The sequence below is a fragment of the Pholcus phalangioides genome, unplaced genomic scaffold, assembly GCF_987345545.1.
Source record: "Pholcus phalangioides strain wild (caught in Gottingen) unplaced genomic scaffold, Ppha-v1.0 ptg000022l_1, whole genome shotgun sequence".
NCBI classification, from domain to species: domain Eukaryota; kingdom Metazoa; phylum Arthropoda; class Arachnida; order Araneae; family Pholcidae; genus Pholcus; species Pholcus phalangioides.
In genome coordinates, this window is record NW_028301615.1 from 18581121 (window position 1) to 18596366 (window position 15246).

Genomic DNA, 15246 nt, shown 5'->3' on the forward strand with positions numbered 1-15246 from the left:
GGGGGAACAAACAGATTACAATAATTTCAGGAATAACAATGGAGGAAATTTGAAAATATACATATAGAGAGTGGCTCAACACTCTTATGTAAAAACTTTATGAGCTTTGTTCTTTCAAGCCATGCTTGATTCTTTCGGCCAAGGAACGATAGAAATAAGCCATTCTAGGTTTTGGTGAAAGTTTTTCTGGCTCAGAAGATGGGTCTCCAAAGAGAATGAATTTTCTGATGCCATACAACAAAGGTATAATGCTTTCAACCTCAGTGCATGAGTATGCTTCGTCGAAGATGCAAAATGTCAAGGGCTTCCTGCTTTTTGGACCGATAGTCTGATGGATTTTCTTATTATGACAAGTGAGAACAGGGGATAGTATGACATCACACGACTTGAAAATGAACTCATAACATTCTTTTTCTAGAGTTTGACTATCACTCGCTGTGGAGTATCCCTTCACACTTTTGTAAGTTGCTATTAGGTGACTGATGGTATATTTCCTGAGATCTTCGTGTACCTCTTCTGGATTCATATTTATTACGAGACGTACGTTCATAGAACAGTGATCATCATCATCTTCCTCTGCTACAAGACGAAAAGCGATTTCTGAAAGTCGATTCACAGTCTTTGTGCACACGAGAATTCTCGTGCTCCTATCATCACCACGAATTTTTTTCACTTCAAAAATCAAAGATATTATCGAACTCAGCCCATCTGTTCCAGCAGGAGTGTCCACAATTGTGATGCGGTCACCATCTCCAGTTAGTCCTCCCATGACCTGCTGCACTGCTTTTGATACGGCAGAAGCAGTCTTGTCAACATGCCGAACTCGTTCCTGCACTATATGGTTGCACGAGTACTTCACTCCTCTTTTCTTCTCTGCTTCAGGAGGTTCATAACCAGGACAAAGTACTGCTCCTCTCAGCGGAGAGGTTTCAAGAAATTTCAATGCCTCAACTTCTTTCTTCAATGAACTTATATTATGAATGACAAGAATTCTCACTGGAGAACTTCGATCTACATTCTCAATTTTGAATATTACCTTAATGCTTATTTCATGCAGTTTTTCTCTCTTTCCAGCATCCGCAGCAATGCTTCTCTTATTGCTAACATAACCAAAAACTCTGACATCATCGTGAGGCTGAGGACTTTTTATTTTCAGTCTCAAGTGCACAATATCCCCTTCATTGATAAAAAATGATTGCTGCTTCCATTGCGCAAAGTGACATCTCATTTCAATCAAGACACCAGTACAATTGATATCTTTAATATTTAAAAAATAAAAGTTTGCCGTATTCTGGCGATTATTTCTATAACCAAAGAGCATTTTTTCCCAGTTGTCTAGCATCATGTAAGGCATGTACGTATTAAAATACTCCACCTCGTTTTCGTAGGTCCATTTTATTTCTTTTGTTATTGGGCAATAAGGTAGCTGACCCTCTGCATCAAATTTCTGATCGTGGAGCCACATAACATCATGTGTAAGGATGATATACATCACCTTCGTTTCAGAAACCACTTGATGTCCAATTGCATTCTTCAATGATTCGGGTAAGAGATTAATAACTTTACTTATGTGATGTTCTTTAACAGCAAGCAAATTTTCTTGAAAACTTGGCGAGATATGGGTTTTTGTTGAATATTCTGATTGAGGAGAAAAAGATACAGAAGGTGAGGCTACAGGTGATGATGATGGTGGAGGTGGGGGAATAGAAGCATCCATTTTTGGCAATGGTGGATGAGCAGTTGATAGAAGAGGCGCTTTCTTGCGAGGCAAGTATGCTGGTTGCTGATAATTGAATAATGAGGGAGTTCCTTCAGGTGGTATTTGATAAAACATAGATGCATGAGGAGATGGCTCTACAGTTGGCAGCTGCTGACTTGTGCCGAAATGTTGACTGTTGCTATTGGACACAGTTGACAGATGGCTTGGTCCACCATAAAAATGTTGACCATGGTAATTGCCTCTTGGTTGTGGTGGCTGAATTCCTACAGATGCTGCTGGAGCACTTGATGATATATGAGTAGTAATTCTTGGATCATGAACAGGTTGGGGTGCATAACCTGATGATGCCAAATTTTGGAGTGCATTTTTTCGCTTATTGTAGTCGTCAATGTTTAACTTTTTCTTCGAACGTTCTGTCTCACCAGCCACAACTTCATTCATGATCTCTTCGCTGATGATATCAGGAACATCTGCAGCTGCATGGAGTTCGCCTATAGAAAGGCTTCTCCTTTTCTCTTTGTTCACAAGCGGTGATGGCTTCCTCTTCTTTTGAGGCATTTTGGTGTTTTCAGTAAGGAAGCCTCCTCTGTAATGGAATCTTTCAAAAGAAGCATCTTTAGAAGTGTCCTTAGAAGCCTTAGATGTGTCCTTTGATGAATCAGTGCTAGGTTCTATCCTCGGTCTTTTATTCAGCCTTGGATCTCTATTAAATTCTTCTGTAGAAGTTTGCTTGGGTGGTTTGCTCACAGACTTTTCATCATCAGAATTTTGTTTCTCTTCTGACGCAGACTTTGAAAGCTTGTTTTTTGATTGCTTTTTCGCAGATTTATTTTTTGAATTTTTAGCTTCGATATTTTCCATGGGCAAAGGCTGTATAACTGAAACAGTTTTAACTTTTTTCTGTTCCAGCTTCTTGCGCAAAGAATCTAGTTTGGGATCTTTCAATGTTGTTCTTGGTGTTTGCTTAGGCAATTTTTTTCTTTCTTCTGCTCTCCTAATCACCTCTTCGAATTTGCTCTTCTTCTTCTTTGATGGACTTTCTTTAGGACTGGGTGGACGTTTTCTATTATTTACCTCTGCAGTTGTCTCTTCTTCATCTGTGCAGTCAGAAACAATTGCCATACTTGAGTCATGGCCTGGTGAATTCACAATAGTATCCATGCTATCTTCATCATCCAAATCAAATTCGCCTGTAACATTTTCTGATTGATCACCAACTGTGTTTTCTGTGTTGTCATTTTCTTCAGAGGGCACCACTACATCTAACTTTTCATTATCTTTACACACAGCTTTATTTGTTTGCTTCGTTTCTGCATTATTTGAGGTTAGAGTCTCCTGCATTTCAGAGGATGCTGAAGAATCATCGGGAGGCAAAGATTTTGTAATTTCTATGATGCTGCGCAACATATCTGTCGATAAATTAAGGGATTGATAAGCACTTCCAACAGTTGCAGGACACAACTCAGGAAGAGCAAATGCTGTATCGGGTCCTTGCACAGCTGTAGAAAAACTGCTAGAGCTTTCTACAGTATTTGAGATATTTAACACAGGTGGAACCTCTTGAAGAAGACTGAAGGTAGCAGAAGACTGTTTAGCAGAGTGTTCCAGCGGTACTTGCAGTGATCTTGAAGTTGCTAAAGAAGTTTCAGCTGCTGCAGAATTTGAATGATTCACACCTTTCATGATGTTAGTCCACACATCAGCTGATAAGTTACAAAAGCGATCAAGTTCATTATTTTTTGCTGTGTTACAATCTGAATCCATTACCAGCTCATCTTCCACATCTTCAACAGAATGTGGGAGATTAAAAAATTTCAGAAATGTAAGTTTCAGTCTCTTCATTCTCGGTAAGGAATTCATAGATATTTTAGATAGCTTCAAAGATGTTTCTATTTCTTCATCCAACTCTTTTTTAACAAATTTTGCATGATCTATCCAGTTTTTGTCCTTTTTTTCAAAAGTAAATCTATCAGTGATATCAAGGAAATAATCGAGCTCTTCAATGCATGGCTGCTCAGAATCGCAAATATTAACAGATTGCACAAATTGTAATGCTTCCCATTTCTGCCCAATAATTTTCAATGAATCAACAAAGTTGAAGCTCTGAATGTTATTTTGGACTTCATCCAGTTTTTCTGTATAATCCACGTGGTGTTGATTTGTATGTGAAGACAGATTCTGCTCAAGCTGAGCAGCAGTACTGATCAATCCTTTTTCAGGTGGTTCTTCTTTGATTCTAACATGTGAAAAGTCATTTAGCGTTATGTTCTCACTAACTGTAGATTCCTCTTGATTCGATGGAGGTTCTTGCTTGACTTTAGGCGCCATGATTTTACTACTTTGTGGCTGTTTGATAGGTGGTGGAGTTTCTTCTTCATCATCGTCATCGGCGATGTCTATTAGTTCAAAAACCTTTTCAGTTCGCTCAATGATCACTTCATCTGCAGGGGAAAGCGGTTCACTTTTCACAGCCACATCTTTGGAAAGATCATTAGTGTTGATAACTGTTTTTGCGGAACACAACTGACTAGAAATGGTTGTGCTTTCCATAGCTTCGCTTCCAGCACTATTTGTAAGGGATTCAAAGAAAGGAATACTTTCAGCACTGTCAGTGTTACCGTTAAGCACTTCACTTGAGCATCCCTTAACTGTGGTTGATTTTTTTGAACTCTCGTCTGGTTCCTTTTTAATAGCAGATGCTGGTATGAGTGGTTCCATGGTACGATGTTTGTCAAGAGAAAGTGTTGAATCAACAGCCACTGCATGTGTGAAGCTAGGTGTTGAATCAACAGCCACTGCACGTGTGAAGTTAGGTGTTGAATCAACAGCCACAGCACGTGTGACGCTAGATGTTGAATTAACAGTTACTGCTTGTGTGGAACCAGGCATTGAATCAACCGCCACTGCCCGTGTGAAGCTAGGGGTTGAATTAACAGCTTCGGCTTTTGTGAAACTAGGTGTTGAATCAACAGCCACTGCATGTGTGAAGCTAGGGGTTGAATTAACAGCTTCTGCTTTTGTGAAACTAGGTGTTGAATCAACAGCTTCTGCTTTTGTGAAAATAGGTGTTGAATCAACAGCTACCGCTTTTGTGGAACTAGGTGTTGAATTAACAGCTACTGCTTTTGTGAAACTAGCTGCTGCACGTATAAAGCTAGGTGCTGAATCAACAGCTACTGCTTGTGTGAAACTAGGTGCTGAATCAACAGCTACTGCTTGTGTGAAACTAGGTGTTGAATCAACAGCTATTGCATGTGCAAAGCTGTCTATTGGCTCTTCCTTTATTTGAATGGGTAGGTTTTCTTGTTCAGCACTATTTTCCATAAGAAGACTGTATACCTCCTTATATGAATTATCAACTTCTAATCCTTCTGTTTCGAACATAAGAGAATTGTCATTTTCTTCAGAAGCAGCAGTAGCATTCTTCGAATCCCCATCATTATTTTTTCCAGACGCCTTCCCACGACGACGTCTTTTCGCCATGGTTTTGTCTCTGCAAAGACATAGGAATACATATACTGAATATGCATAATATATTTTAGATAGCTGATATGATAAATTCCAAAACAACACACACAATAAACCCTCTATTTACCAAACTAATGAGGGCAAAGAAGATGATCATTATACTGCAAACTCTATGAGGCTTTTTGGATCCTGTGATATTTCCCTCTTTCTTTGAGGGACATACAAACCGTATCCAAGGTGACTAATATGGAGACTTCCTGCACGATGCATTAAAAAAACAAATCTAGATTAAAGAAACAAAAAAAAATGAATCTTTTTTTTATTTTTTGATGGGCGCTAGATATTTCGGAAATTTTCTTACACTTCAAGTTGTTGATCTCTGCTTGTTTTAGTTTCAAAAAATGCTTAATTAAAGCAGCGGAATTTCTTCAATGTACTTTATGGTCCCATAATTAATTTTACAACATCCTAAACTATATGAATTGAGAGATGTAGCTGGATATTAAACGATAATACGGAAACATTAATTTTCATTTTCGTGCTTCAGAAGATATAAATAGAAAGTTAAAACCAATGTTATTGCATGCTTATCTAACTCAAAAGTAGGTCTGGCTAATTATTTTATATTTAATTTCTTGGGCTTTGTATGTCTAAGCGAACTCAATATTTTGAAAATCAAAAATTCAATTCAATTTTCAAAATTATTGATGTGGCGGAAAACCTCACTAAATTTCCGCATTTCTGTGTTAAAATGACAGTTGATCTCTATGGGGATCATCCAGTGTTTGTCCGTCAGAGTGATGGTGATGATGACATCTATTCAAAAAAGCCCCATTAATAAATGTGTTAGCATTATTATAACAAAATTGAACATTTAAGCTGTTTCTAGTGGTATATAAACCCTTCATATTGTTGTCACTGATGAAGTTGTCGAATTGAAAAATATATTGATCTAGCCTAGAGGTTATTACTAATACAGTAGACACTGCTTATTTGAATCACAGATGATGTTATTATTCAGTTATTATTATAACTTTTGGAAGGAACAGAACCAGGGTTTAGGCTAGATAAAAAATTCCTTTAGCAAAAAAGCAGAAATGGTGGGGGCACAATTTCGGCACAACCAATTATGTCAGAAAAAAACACAGTTCTACCATTTTACTAATACCCAGTTACCATATATTACGTCCATTACCATTATATGTTTGACTAAATGGGATGTATGAACATCGTACTTGTAAACAGGACATTTTTCGGACATACTTATCATTCTGTTATTTCTGTTGAATTGGATAGAATAGTGGTTGAGTAATAGGTAACCAGGGCCAGCTCAAGCTTAACTGCCACTCTTTTCTTCAAAGCTAAAGAAATTATATCTTGTTTTTTAATTGAAGAAATAAATCTGTGCACAGAGATGGCAAAATGTTATAAGTTACTTTTTCCAAAAAAATCGGGTTATTCGCACTTCGGAGTCCCGTTTGTTAAAATTTTAGGTGATAAAATTTCATCTTTCTCTTTCAGGAGAAGGATGAAACAATGAATAGAAAGAGGAAACAATGGATGCAAATTGTAATAAATCAAAAAGCCACAGTATCGCACATTGGCATAATATTATTTACAAATTTGCCAATTTCAAAAGTGACTAATAGCATTTTGCCATCTGAGCACAGAAATTATCCGAAATTTTTAGACAATTGATTTTTTTTTTATTACCAAACTTATAGTTGATACAATAGGCATTCTTGATAGTAATTAGCTGATAACTTTTACTGTGTCGTGTTTGAAGCACTGCCTACTCTTTGTGGTCCAAGAAAGACTACTACTACAGTCAAACCTCATCATTGTGTCACTCCGCTTACAGAGTCACTTTTTGGAAGTTCTAATTGTCCTCAGGCAGGAATTGTCACAGCTATGGCTTACTTAGTTTAACGAGTCACTCCGCTTACTAAGTCATATTTTTACTCTCCCAAGAGTGACTCATTAACGAGGTTTGACTGTATTTACTACTCAACCATACATGCCCTTCATAAACATTCCACTGGGGAATTTCTAAAATTACGTAAAATCCTGAGAAAGACTATATCACCCTCTTACTGTGTGTTAATGCAAGCAGGGATTTCAAAGTGATATTCTCTATTTTATGCTCGAAAAAAAAAACACCCACAGATAATGATGCTGATCTATTTTTTTGAATTAGAATATAATACTGAGAGAAGTGTCAATTTTCACAATTCACAATGAATGATGCAACTGCTGAAGCTAAATTATTTTCAACATTGAAAAATATTAGTTAGGTTTACTGCACAAATCGTACAATTATTATGGTTAGCTATGGCAACCCTAATCAAATGAATCTGAATATTGATATCTTAGTGAACCATATTAGTGCCCAAATTTTGGACACTGGCCAGATCACCTGGGGCAGCCAGTTCGTGAAGTGGCCAGCTTCAGGCTTTGGCAGTAACATATATATATCTTTGCCACCATCCCTATAATAGCTATAGAAATAAATAAATAAATATATATATATATATATAGGGACCAAGATTTTCCAATACTTCCAATACTTTTACATATATGCCCAGGACCTGATTTTGATGTGAGGGGCTCCAGAAATCAACAGCCCCCCCCCCATGCAATTAAAAACTAATTACGAACATAAGATGGTCAAAATGTTTGTCAGTGAATAATAATACATTGTTTAAATTTTAGGGCCTCCAAAATCACGAAGCCTTAGGCAAATGCTATACTTATCCATGTAAATCAGGCCCTGCCATCTATCATAATAAAATGAATTTGCCCCCCTCCCAAATTTCCTGTTACGAGCTGCCACTGATATAATAATTACATAATAATCTATATATATATATATATACGGGGTGATTATAAAAAAACTATCCTGACATATGGGCCCCTAACTATCATACCATTCACAGAAACTGAATGAAATTTTGGCATAAGGTATTTTGAGGTATGCGCTCAAGAATGATATGGAAAACAACAGTGTCACTCTTAACAGTTACGGTTACAGTGAGAAAATTTCGAAAATATCAAATGACAACACCCAAGTTTTTTGTATTGGAATATGATCTCCATTGTGAAAAACCCTAAATAGCGTTCGAACGGCAACTGTAGCATGAAAATCAACGGCGGTAGATAGGCTAAAAGTGAGGACAACCAATAAGGACAGAGAAGCAGCCTAAAATAAAGCATTTTATTGTGTTTCACTAATTTTCCACATGACCTTGGGGAGGACTAATCAGGCTGGGATCTCAGCCGAAGAAACGGTGTGACGAATGAAACGAACATTAATGCTCTGGTGCACTGCAAAGTCCTTTTTACTTTTTCCTTGCCTAGCTCCGGGGATTTTCGTGCTACAGGTGCCATTCCAACGCTATTTAGTGTTTTTCAGTATGGAGATCGCATTCCAATACAAAAAACTTGGTGTTGCCATTTGATATTTTCGAAATTTTCTCACTGTAACCGTAACTGTTAAGAGTGACACTGTTGTTTTCCATATCATTCTTGAGCGCATACCTCAAAATACCTTATGCCAAAATTTCATTCAGTTTCTGTGAATGGTATGATAGTTAGGGGCCCATATGTCGGGATAGTTTTTTTATAATCACCCTGTATATATATATATATAATTCTCATTTAAATACTCACAAGGAACAGGTTCCAAGGTAACGTCTTAGAAAAGTTTGAAAAAGTTATTGATTCTACTCATTTAAACATATTAAAAAATATAAACATAAAAAAAATATATATATACATACACTAGAATCTCGATAACTCGACACGTGGATAACTCGACTATTTGGATAACTCAACATTCATTGTAATAATTATACAATGTATAATTATTCCCTTGGTTGGCACAATACTAATTTAAATGTAAGGAAAACTCTCTAACTCGATACATGTTTGGCTTAACTCCACTTAAGTCAAACTAGATCAAGGAATTATTGTAAGTATGAAAACTTTTTACAGAAAATTACAGACCATAAAAATTTGTGAATGTTGGAATGGACGCAAAAATTTCTGTTTTAGATGGTGTTGTAAATGATTGATTCTGCATGGAAGTCAGTCACGAGTGCCATGATTCGGAACTGCTTCCGTCATGTTTGTTTTTGTTCTGAGTCTTTGGAAAACGAAATTTCTCTTAAGATTTCTCTCAGATTACGTGTGGGGAAAGCATAAACTCTTCAGGTGATTGTATTGAGGATGAATTAGTGAACATTGATGCTGATCTTGTAACTTCAGGACTTTTAGAAGACAACGATATTCTAGAATCAATCAACCAAAGAGCAAGTGCTTCATGCTCCGAAGAAATACTCTCACACACACAAAAAGTTCAGATGAAGAAGTACAGTCAAATCCCACTATAACGAACTTCAAGAGACCGGAGAATAATAAAGAGTAACTTCGTTATAATAATAACTTCATTATAACGAAATTTTGTTATAAATAAATCCCAGGTTTTTGCATTATTCCTATGTAAACTTATCTGGGGATTAGAAAAGTGTTCGTTAAAGCGAGGTTTTTGCTATAACAGTATCCATTAAAACAGGATTTGACTGTATCTGCACCATCTCGCCATGATGCAGTAAAAGCTGTAGATGTGATACGTCGATTCCTACGCACTCAACAAAAAAGTTGAACAATCGCTGGATAAAATGTAATAGAATAGAGTAGAAGACTTTTTGTTTTCTCTTCGGGTAAAAAAAAGCAAACAAATATACTTGATTATTTTTCATGAGGTAAATTTTTTTTTATATGTTTTGATTCTATTTTGAAACAACCCCAAATTAAAATTAATGAGAATTTGCCGTTTTATTTAATGGAATTGTTTGAATATATATAATTACATGCACAAAAACGATCAAACAAAAATTTAGAGTGAAACCCCCGCTAACTTGACATCCGCTTAAGTTGACATGGTTATCTATCTTTTAGGGCATCGAGTTACTGACAGTCTACTGTATATAAAATAGGTCACCCATAAAAAATTGAATATAATATTTTGAAACCAATAGAAGCCAAGATTAAATTTAAAAATCCCTCAACGTGCTAGAGTCTAAGAGTGACATCATTTAAACAACATAATACAGTCAGCGCTTGATATAACGACTTCATTTGTCCAGTCGAAAAAAAACGTTACGTCATTTTATTAAGAGTAAAACATATAGTTGTTATATAAAAACATTTGGGACTTATCCTACTGGTCATTGTAATGAAATGCTCACTTAATGCTCGTTATAATGTTGGGTCATTATATCGAGCATCGACTGTATGTTGCTTTGTCTAGAACAGTGTTTCCCAAAGTTGGCTCTGGTGGGCGATAGAATGGTGAAAGAATGAAATTGTGAAAAAAGTGGCTGAAGAGAATCGAATCGTGTCTAGCATAAGGAAGATGATTGTGTAGCAAATGAAGGGTGAAAGTGGCAAACGCCGCAAATGCCAAAAGGGGAAAGTGTTGGGAAATCTCAAAAAACTGCTGTTGCAGTCCCCAAGGACGTTCACATTTGCAACCTCTTTACTCTTTTTTTGAACTACTTAGAGGACTATCAGGCACTTTTCACATTGATAACATTATAAAGCATTGCTCATTTGACACATTAACATGGGTGTCTTCAATGTATAGCCCGTGGGCCACATTTGGCCCTCTGAGTTTTTTGCCATGGCCCGCCCAGCCTTTTTTAGAAAATGGCTAAAACATTGAAGACAGACGATTAAGAGAAAAAATAATAATTTGATTGCACCCGCAGGCCAGTGAGAGACAGAGCCTAAACACTTCCAGAGTAATGACTGCCGATCTCTAGACGTGTGCACAGAAATTGATGACTACATTGGAAATAAAATTGAATGAATGAAGAATGGAAAGAGAATGAATGTAAATTTTATCAAACCTACCCTACATCAAGGTCGTGAAAAATTTGCAGGATCAAACGAGGGATGATCACATTACCAACCTACACTATGAGTAGACCAATCGTCAAGATATGCACATTAAGTGCATTTGATTGTAGAGTTGAAAATCTTAGTTGAAAGGTTGACCAGGGCCATAACTAAGGAAGGGCATGGGGGATCCGAAGCACCGAGCATTGTAACGGATTGTAACGAGCATTGTAAGAGTAACGGAGCGTTTACTCTTTTTTTGTATTTTTATGTTTGTGCAACACTCCATTCAAAAAAAAAATTTCAAATACTTTTAATTTAAATTTTAGTATAAAATTAACATTTTTGGGAACTAAAAGGTGTAATGAGTGTCATAGTATTTTTTAAAATTTGTTTACAATGAAATTTGATTTTTTTTATGATCATTTGATCATTTTTGTCGCACCACTGTCATTTTATGCACATGAGGGCTAATTAGACCGGGACCTGCAATTTATTGCCAAATCTGAATGGCAGCCTTTTTTTTTATACTCATTGAGAGGTTGTGCGCTAATCCCTTGATGGGGCACTCCATGCGGAACAATATTTTTCTACGGTCATATCGCTGTTTCTGTTGTACCCGTGTCAGGAAAGTTTCTGACAAGGACAAACCGGGTATGGAACTCACAACACCTCTAAACATCCGTTTAGATAAGATACTGCTTCAGGTGAGTATCTTATCGACCTGGGCTACAAAACTCGATTTTTTTATGATTTTTCAAAAATGAAATTTTCAGAAATTTTATTCCGATTTTCTATCTGAATTTTTTTTCCCTGACCATGAACAGAAATAAATTTTTTAAAAATAGAAAAATACTTATTTTTTTCAATTTTTTTTTTTTGTCATATGGTACATGAGGTTTCCCAAAATCATAATTATTTTGACTAAAGTGAGGTAATTAACCAAAATCACTTGAGTGCTTAGTGTCATCATATGGGTTAATATGCATCTGCCTGCCATAGTACTAACCATAGTACCTAGAGCGGGGGGCCAGGATGGAGCCTCTGGCAGGCCTTCAAACCAGAGTTTTCACGGGGGGCCCCCTTTATAGTTCATTTATAGAGTGAAAAATAAAAAATTATCAGAATTGTCCCTGGTCCCAGGACTGGAGCCCTGTCAGCCCCGCCCTTGTGGGAGCTGTGGATGAGGCCCTCAGTCTGTGCCTGGTGAGCCCATGCATCAAGATAGCAGTAGGTCTAAAATAAAATAAAAATGTCGTAAAAAAAATCCATCGTAAAGGCATACGCATGTATGAAATGCATTGCTAAGGAACCAAGGTAACCAAAGTAAACATTCCAAAAGTGATTGTTAGGAGGCTTAGGAACCATTGCTTCCTGACAGTTTTTTGCCCATTTCAGGCATTTGCCCAGCTCTGACGAACTTTTAAAGTAGTCTGTCATTTAAGTTGGGTCCCGTTTGGTATATACGCAAAATTCCCCTTCATCAGAAATTTTTTCTTCTCATCACCCCCCCCCCCCCCCCGAATCAAGTCAACCCATAGGATCCTATACTAAACCCTAAGCTTCTACCACCCCCTGGATTTTTCCATCACCCTCAGGGGTCGATATTGCCCACATTGAGAAACATTGATTTAGACATAAATTTTGAACAACAAAAATTCAGGGCCATCTAAAGACCATCATGGGGCCCTCAGGCCAAGTAATTTTTGCGAGGCCCTACCTGGTAAATTCTCGAAAATTTCAACCAGATCTCATTTCGTGAGGCCCCTGGGCCGTAACCGGGTGGGCCATTGCATTAAGACGGCACTGTGAAAATTCACAAAATACCAGCACTGTCACTATTTTGTGTGTGTCATACCTTGACAATAAAGATGTTGAGAAAACTTTGGGGAGCAGACAGTCTGGGGCCATAATACCAGAAATAAGAATTGGTTCAATCACAAACGGCAGGTTCGCATGTTTGTGCTCCAGGAGCAGTCAGATAAAGAAAGAATTAGAGTTCTCTCTTGCATATAGCCTGGAGCACCAGAAACCTCTCTCACTCCCGTAGTTTATGCACAGGGAACATCCTATTGGAGGAGCACACCTCAAGGGAGGGAGAGGGGGGGAGGCAAGTGTATTTTGGTACCCTTATCCAGTAATTTTTCAGAAGTGGTCAGATAAAGCCAAACAAAGAATTTGGGTTCTCACTAGTCTAAGGCCAGGCGTCTTCAACCCGGCGTTTCTTGAAGTGCCCAGAGTGCTGGATGCTCGTGTCCAATTTCGTGCTCGCGAGAACTTGTGTGATAAACGTTCCAATCAAACACCTTGGAGGAATTGCATTCAAGCATTTTGAGATCATTGCCATTTCATGCATTCATATGTTAAACTTACCATAAGGGTGCTCTTCTTTTGATGATGGGTACAGGCGGCGCTCGCGACTGGAAAAGGGTTGAAGACCTCTGGCCCAGACCCCTTTTGTCAATCCCCCTAGTTATCTGCCCTGGGAACCTTGGAGTAGGTGTTTTGGACTTAATAAAGTTCAATTCCATTATGTTGGAGATTAGAGATTAATTGTAAACTTCAACCCCAAATAAGGGGAGGGGGTTAATATAATGCTCATCAATGAGAGCTGTGATGTGGAAAAGGTTATCTGGCATCATTGAGAACTGCAAAATAACTCTGAAAAAGAAAAAAAAAAGTTTGTTTAAAAGCAGGACATGTGGTCAAGCACATTTTGGTTTTTATTCTGTATATATACTATTATCCTAGAGTTCCCTAGGCTAAAGAACCCTTAGTCTCTAATCAGGGTCATCGTTAGGGTTATTCTTCTTGCCGTAAGGGTGCTCTTCTTTTGAGATGGGTGAGTGGCTCACGGGACTTAGCACCCAGGGGTAGGTGAGATAGAGTCTTCCCTGAAGATATTGATGTTTAGGAAAGAAAAAATTCATCTCTGCTCTCACGAGAACTCTTAACTCTGGTTTCCGCTGTGCTGGACAAATGCTCTACCTCTAAGCAATGAAAGCAAGTAAATTATTCCTTCCTTGGAGGATATATATAGGGTGGCAACTATTGACCATCCAATAATTAAAACTAATGGAAAAGAGTTTTTTTTATTTGACAAGTTAAATATTAATGAGTTAATAATTTAGTTAAAATCCTTTAAAAATTGATGACGTCATTTCATAATCCTGCCAAATTCACTGAACATACTCGAAACGTATAACTTGGCGTTTATGAAGATATTAATATTCTACTAACCTTAACAGGAAATCGAGAAAGCAAAAACCAGTTTTTTTCCTCTAGTGTGTTTTGAACTTTTCAAATGTTTATGAGATTATTATTATTGATTTTCTCAGATGTCAGCTCATCCCCGTGAGCTTAAAAAAAAAAAAAAAAAGACTGCCCCAAAAATTCTGAAAAATGTTTACTCACCATGTGTGTTAATAAAATTAACCTCAGATTTAGAAATTAACCCATAGGGGAATATTTTTCAAAAATGTTGAATTCAGATTTTTGAAATTTAGACATTTTTTAAAATTTAAAAATTCATAAAATTCTAATAAATGATCAGATGTTGAAGTTCGAGTTTCATTTTACCAAGACATGTATAAGCACTTCTGCAAAATTTCAGAATTTTTAGTGGTGAGTTTTTTTTTTTAATCTCAACAGATGAGCTCAAAAACTGTAATTCGAGAGCATCACATTCAAAGTGTTCTTGTAAAATTTTTTTAGAAACACTTGCTTATATATGATGAATAATGAGACTGATGAATTCAGTATGGTAGTATGACTTTTGAAAAAGTATGTAAGTTAATAGGAGACTCATCACACACCAACTTTAGCCATATCGCTATATAGCAATTTACTGCCATTAATGAGATTGTTTGGAAATGAAGGTGCTGTCTATCCATGGTCGCCTCAAGCTGGTTAGGGAAAATATCTTATATCCATATCCTCCCTCGAGTTTGAACCTGAGACCGTGACAACAACCTTCACGGTGGTAGACAAGCATCTTGGCACCACGCCACTCTAGCGAATTTCCAACCAGAAGAGTTGGGTAGGAAATAAAGACACAGTCTATGGGTGGTCACCTCAGGTTCCATGGGCAAAGAACTCGTTTCTAACGTTTCACGCCTGGATTCGAACCTGCAGACCTTGGCAGTAACCTTCACAGT

At 37.2% G+C, this 15246-nt stretch overlaps 1 protein-coding gene across 1 annotated transcript in view; it reads right to left on the minus strand.

Annotated features, from left to right (window-relative positions):
- LOC149069933 (uncharacterized) overlaps nucleotides 1-15246 on the minus strand; it is a 37595-nt gene continuing 22349 nt past the window's right edge. Inside the window, exon 2 of the mRNA XM_089249648.1 lies at nucleotides 1-5213. Within this exon, the coding sequence (XP_089105774.1) occupies nucleotides 98-5203 (5106 nt within the window). The 5' untranslated portion in view covers nucleotides 5204-5213 and the 3' untranslated portion in view covers nucleotides 1-97. The remainder of the gene's footprint in view (nucleotides 5214-15246) is intronic.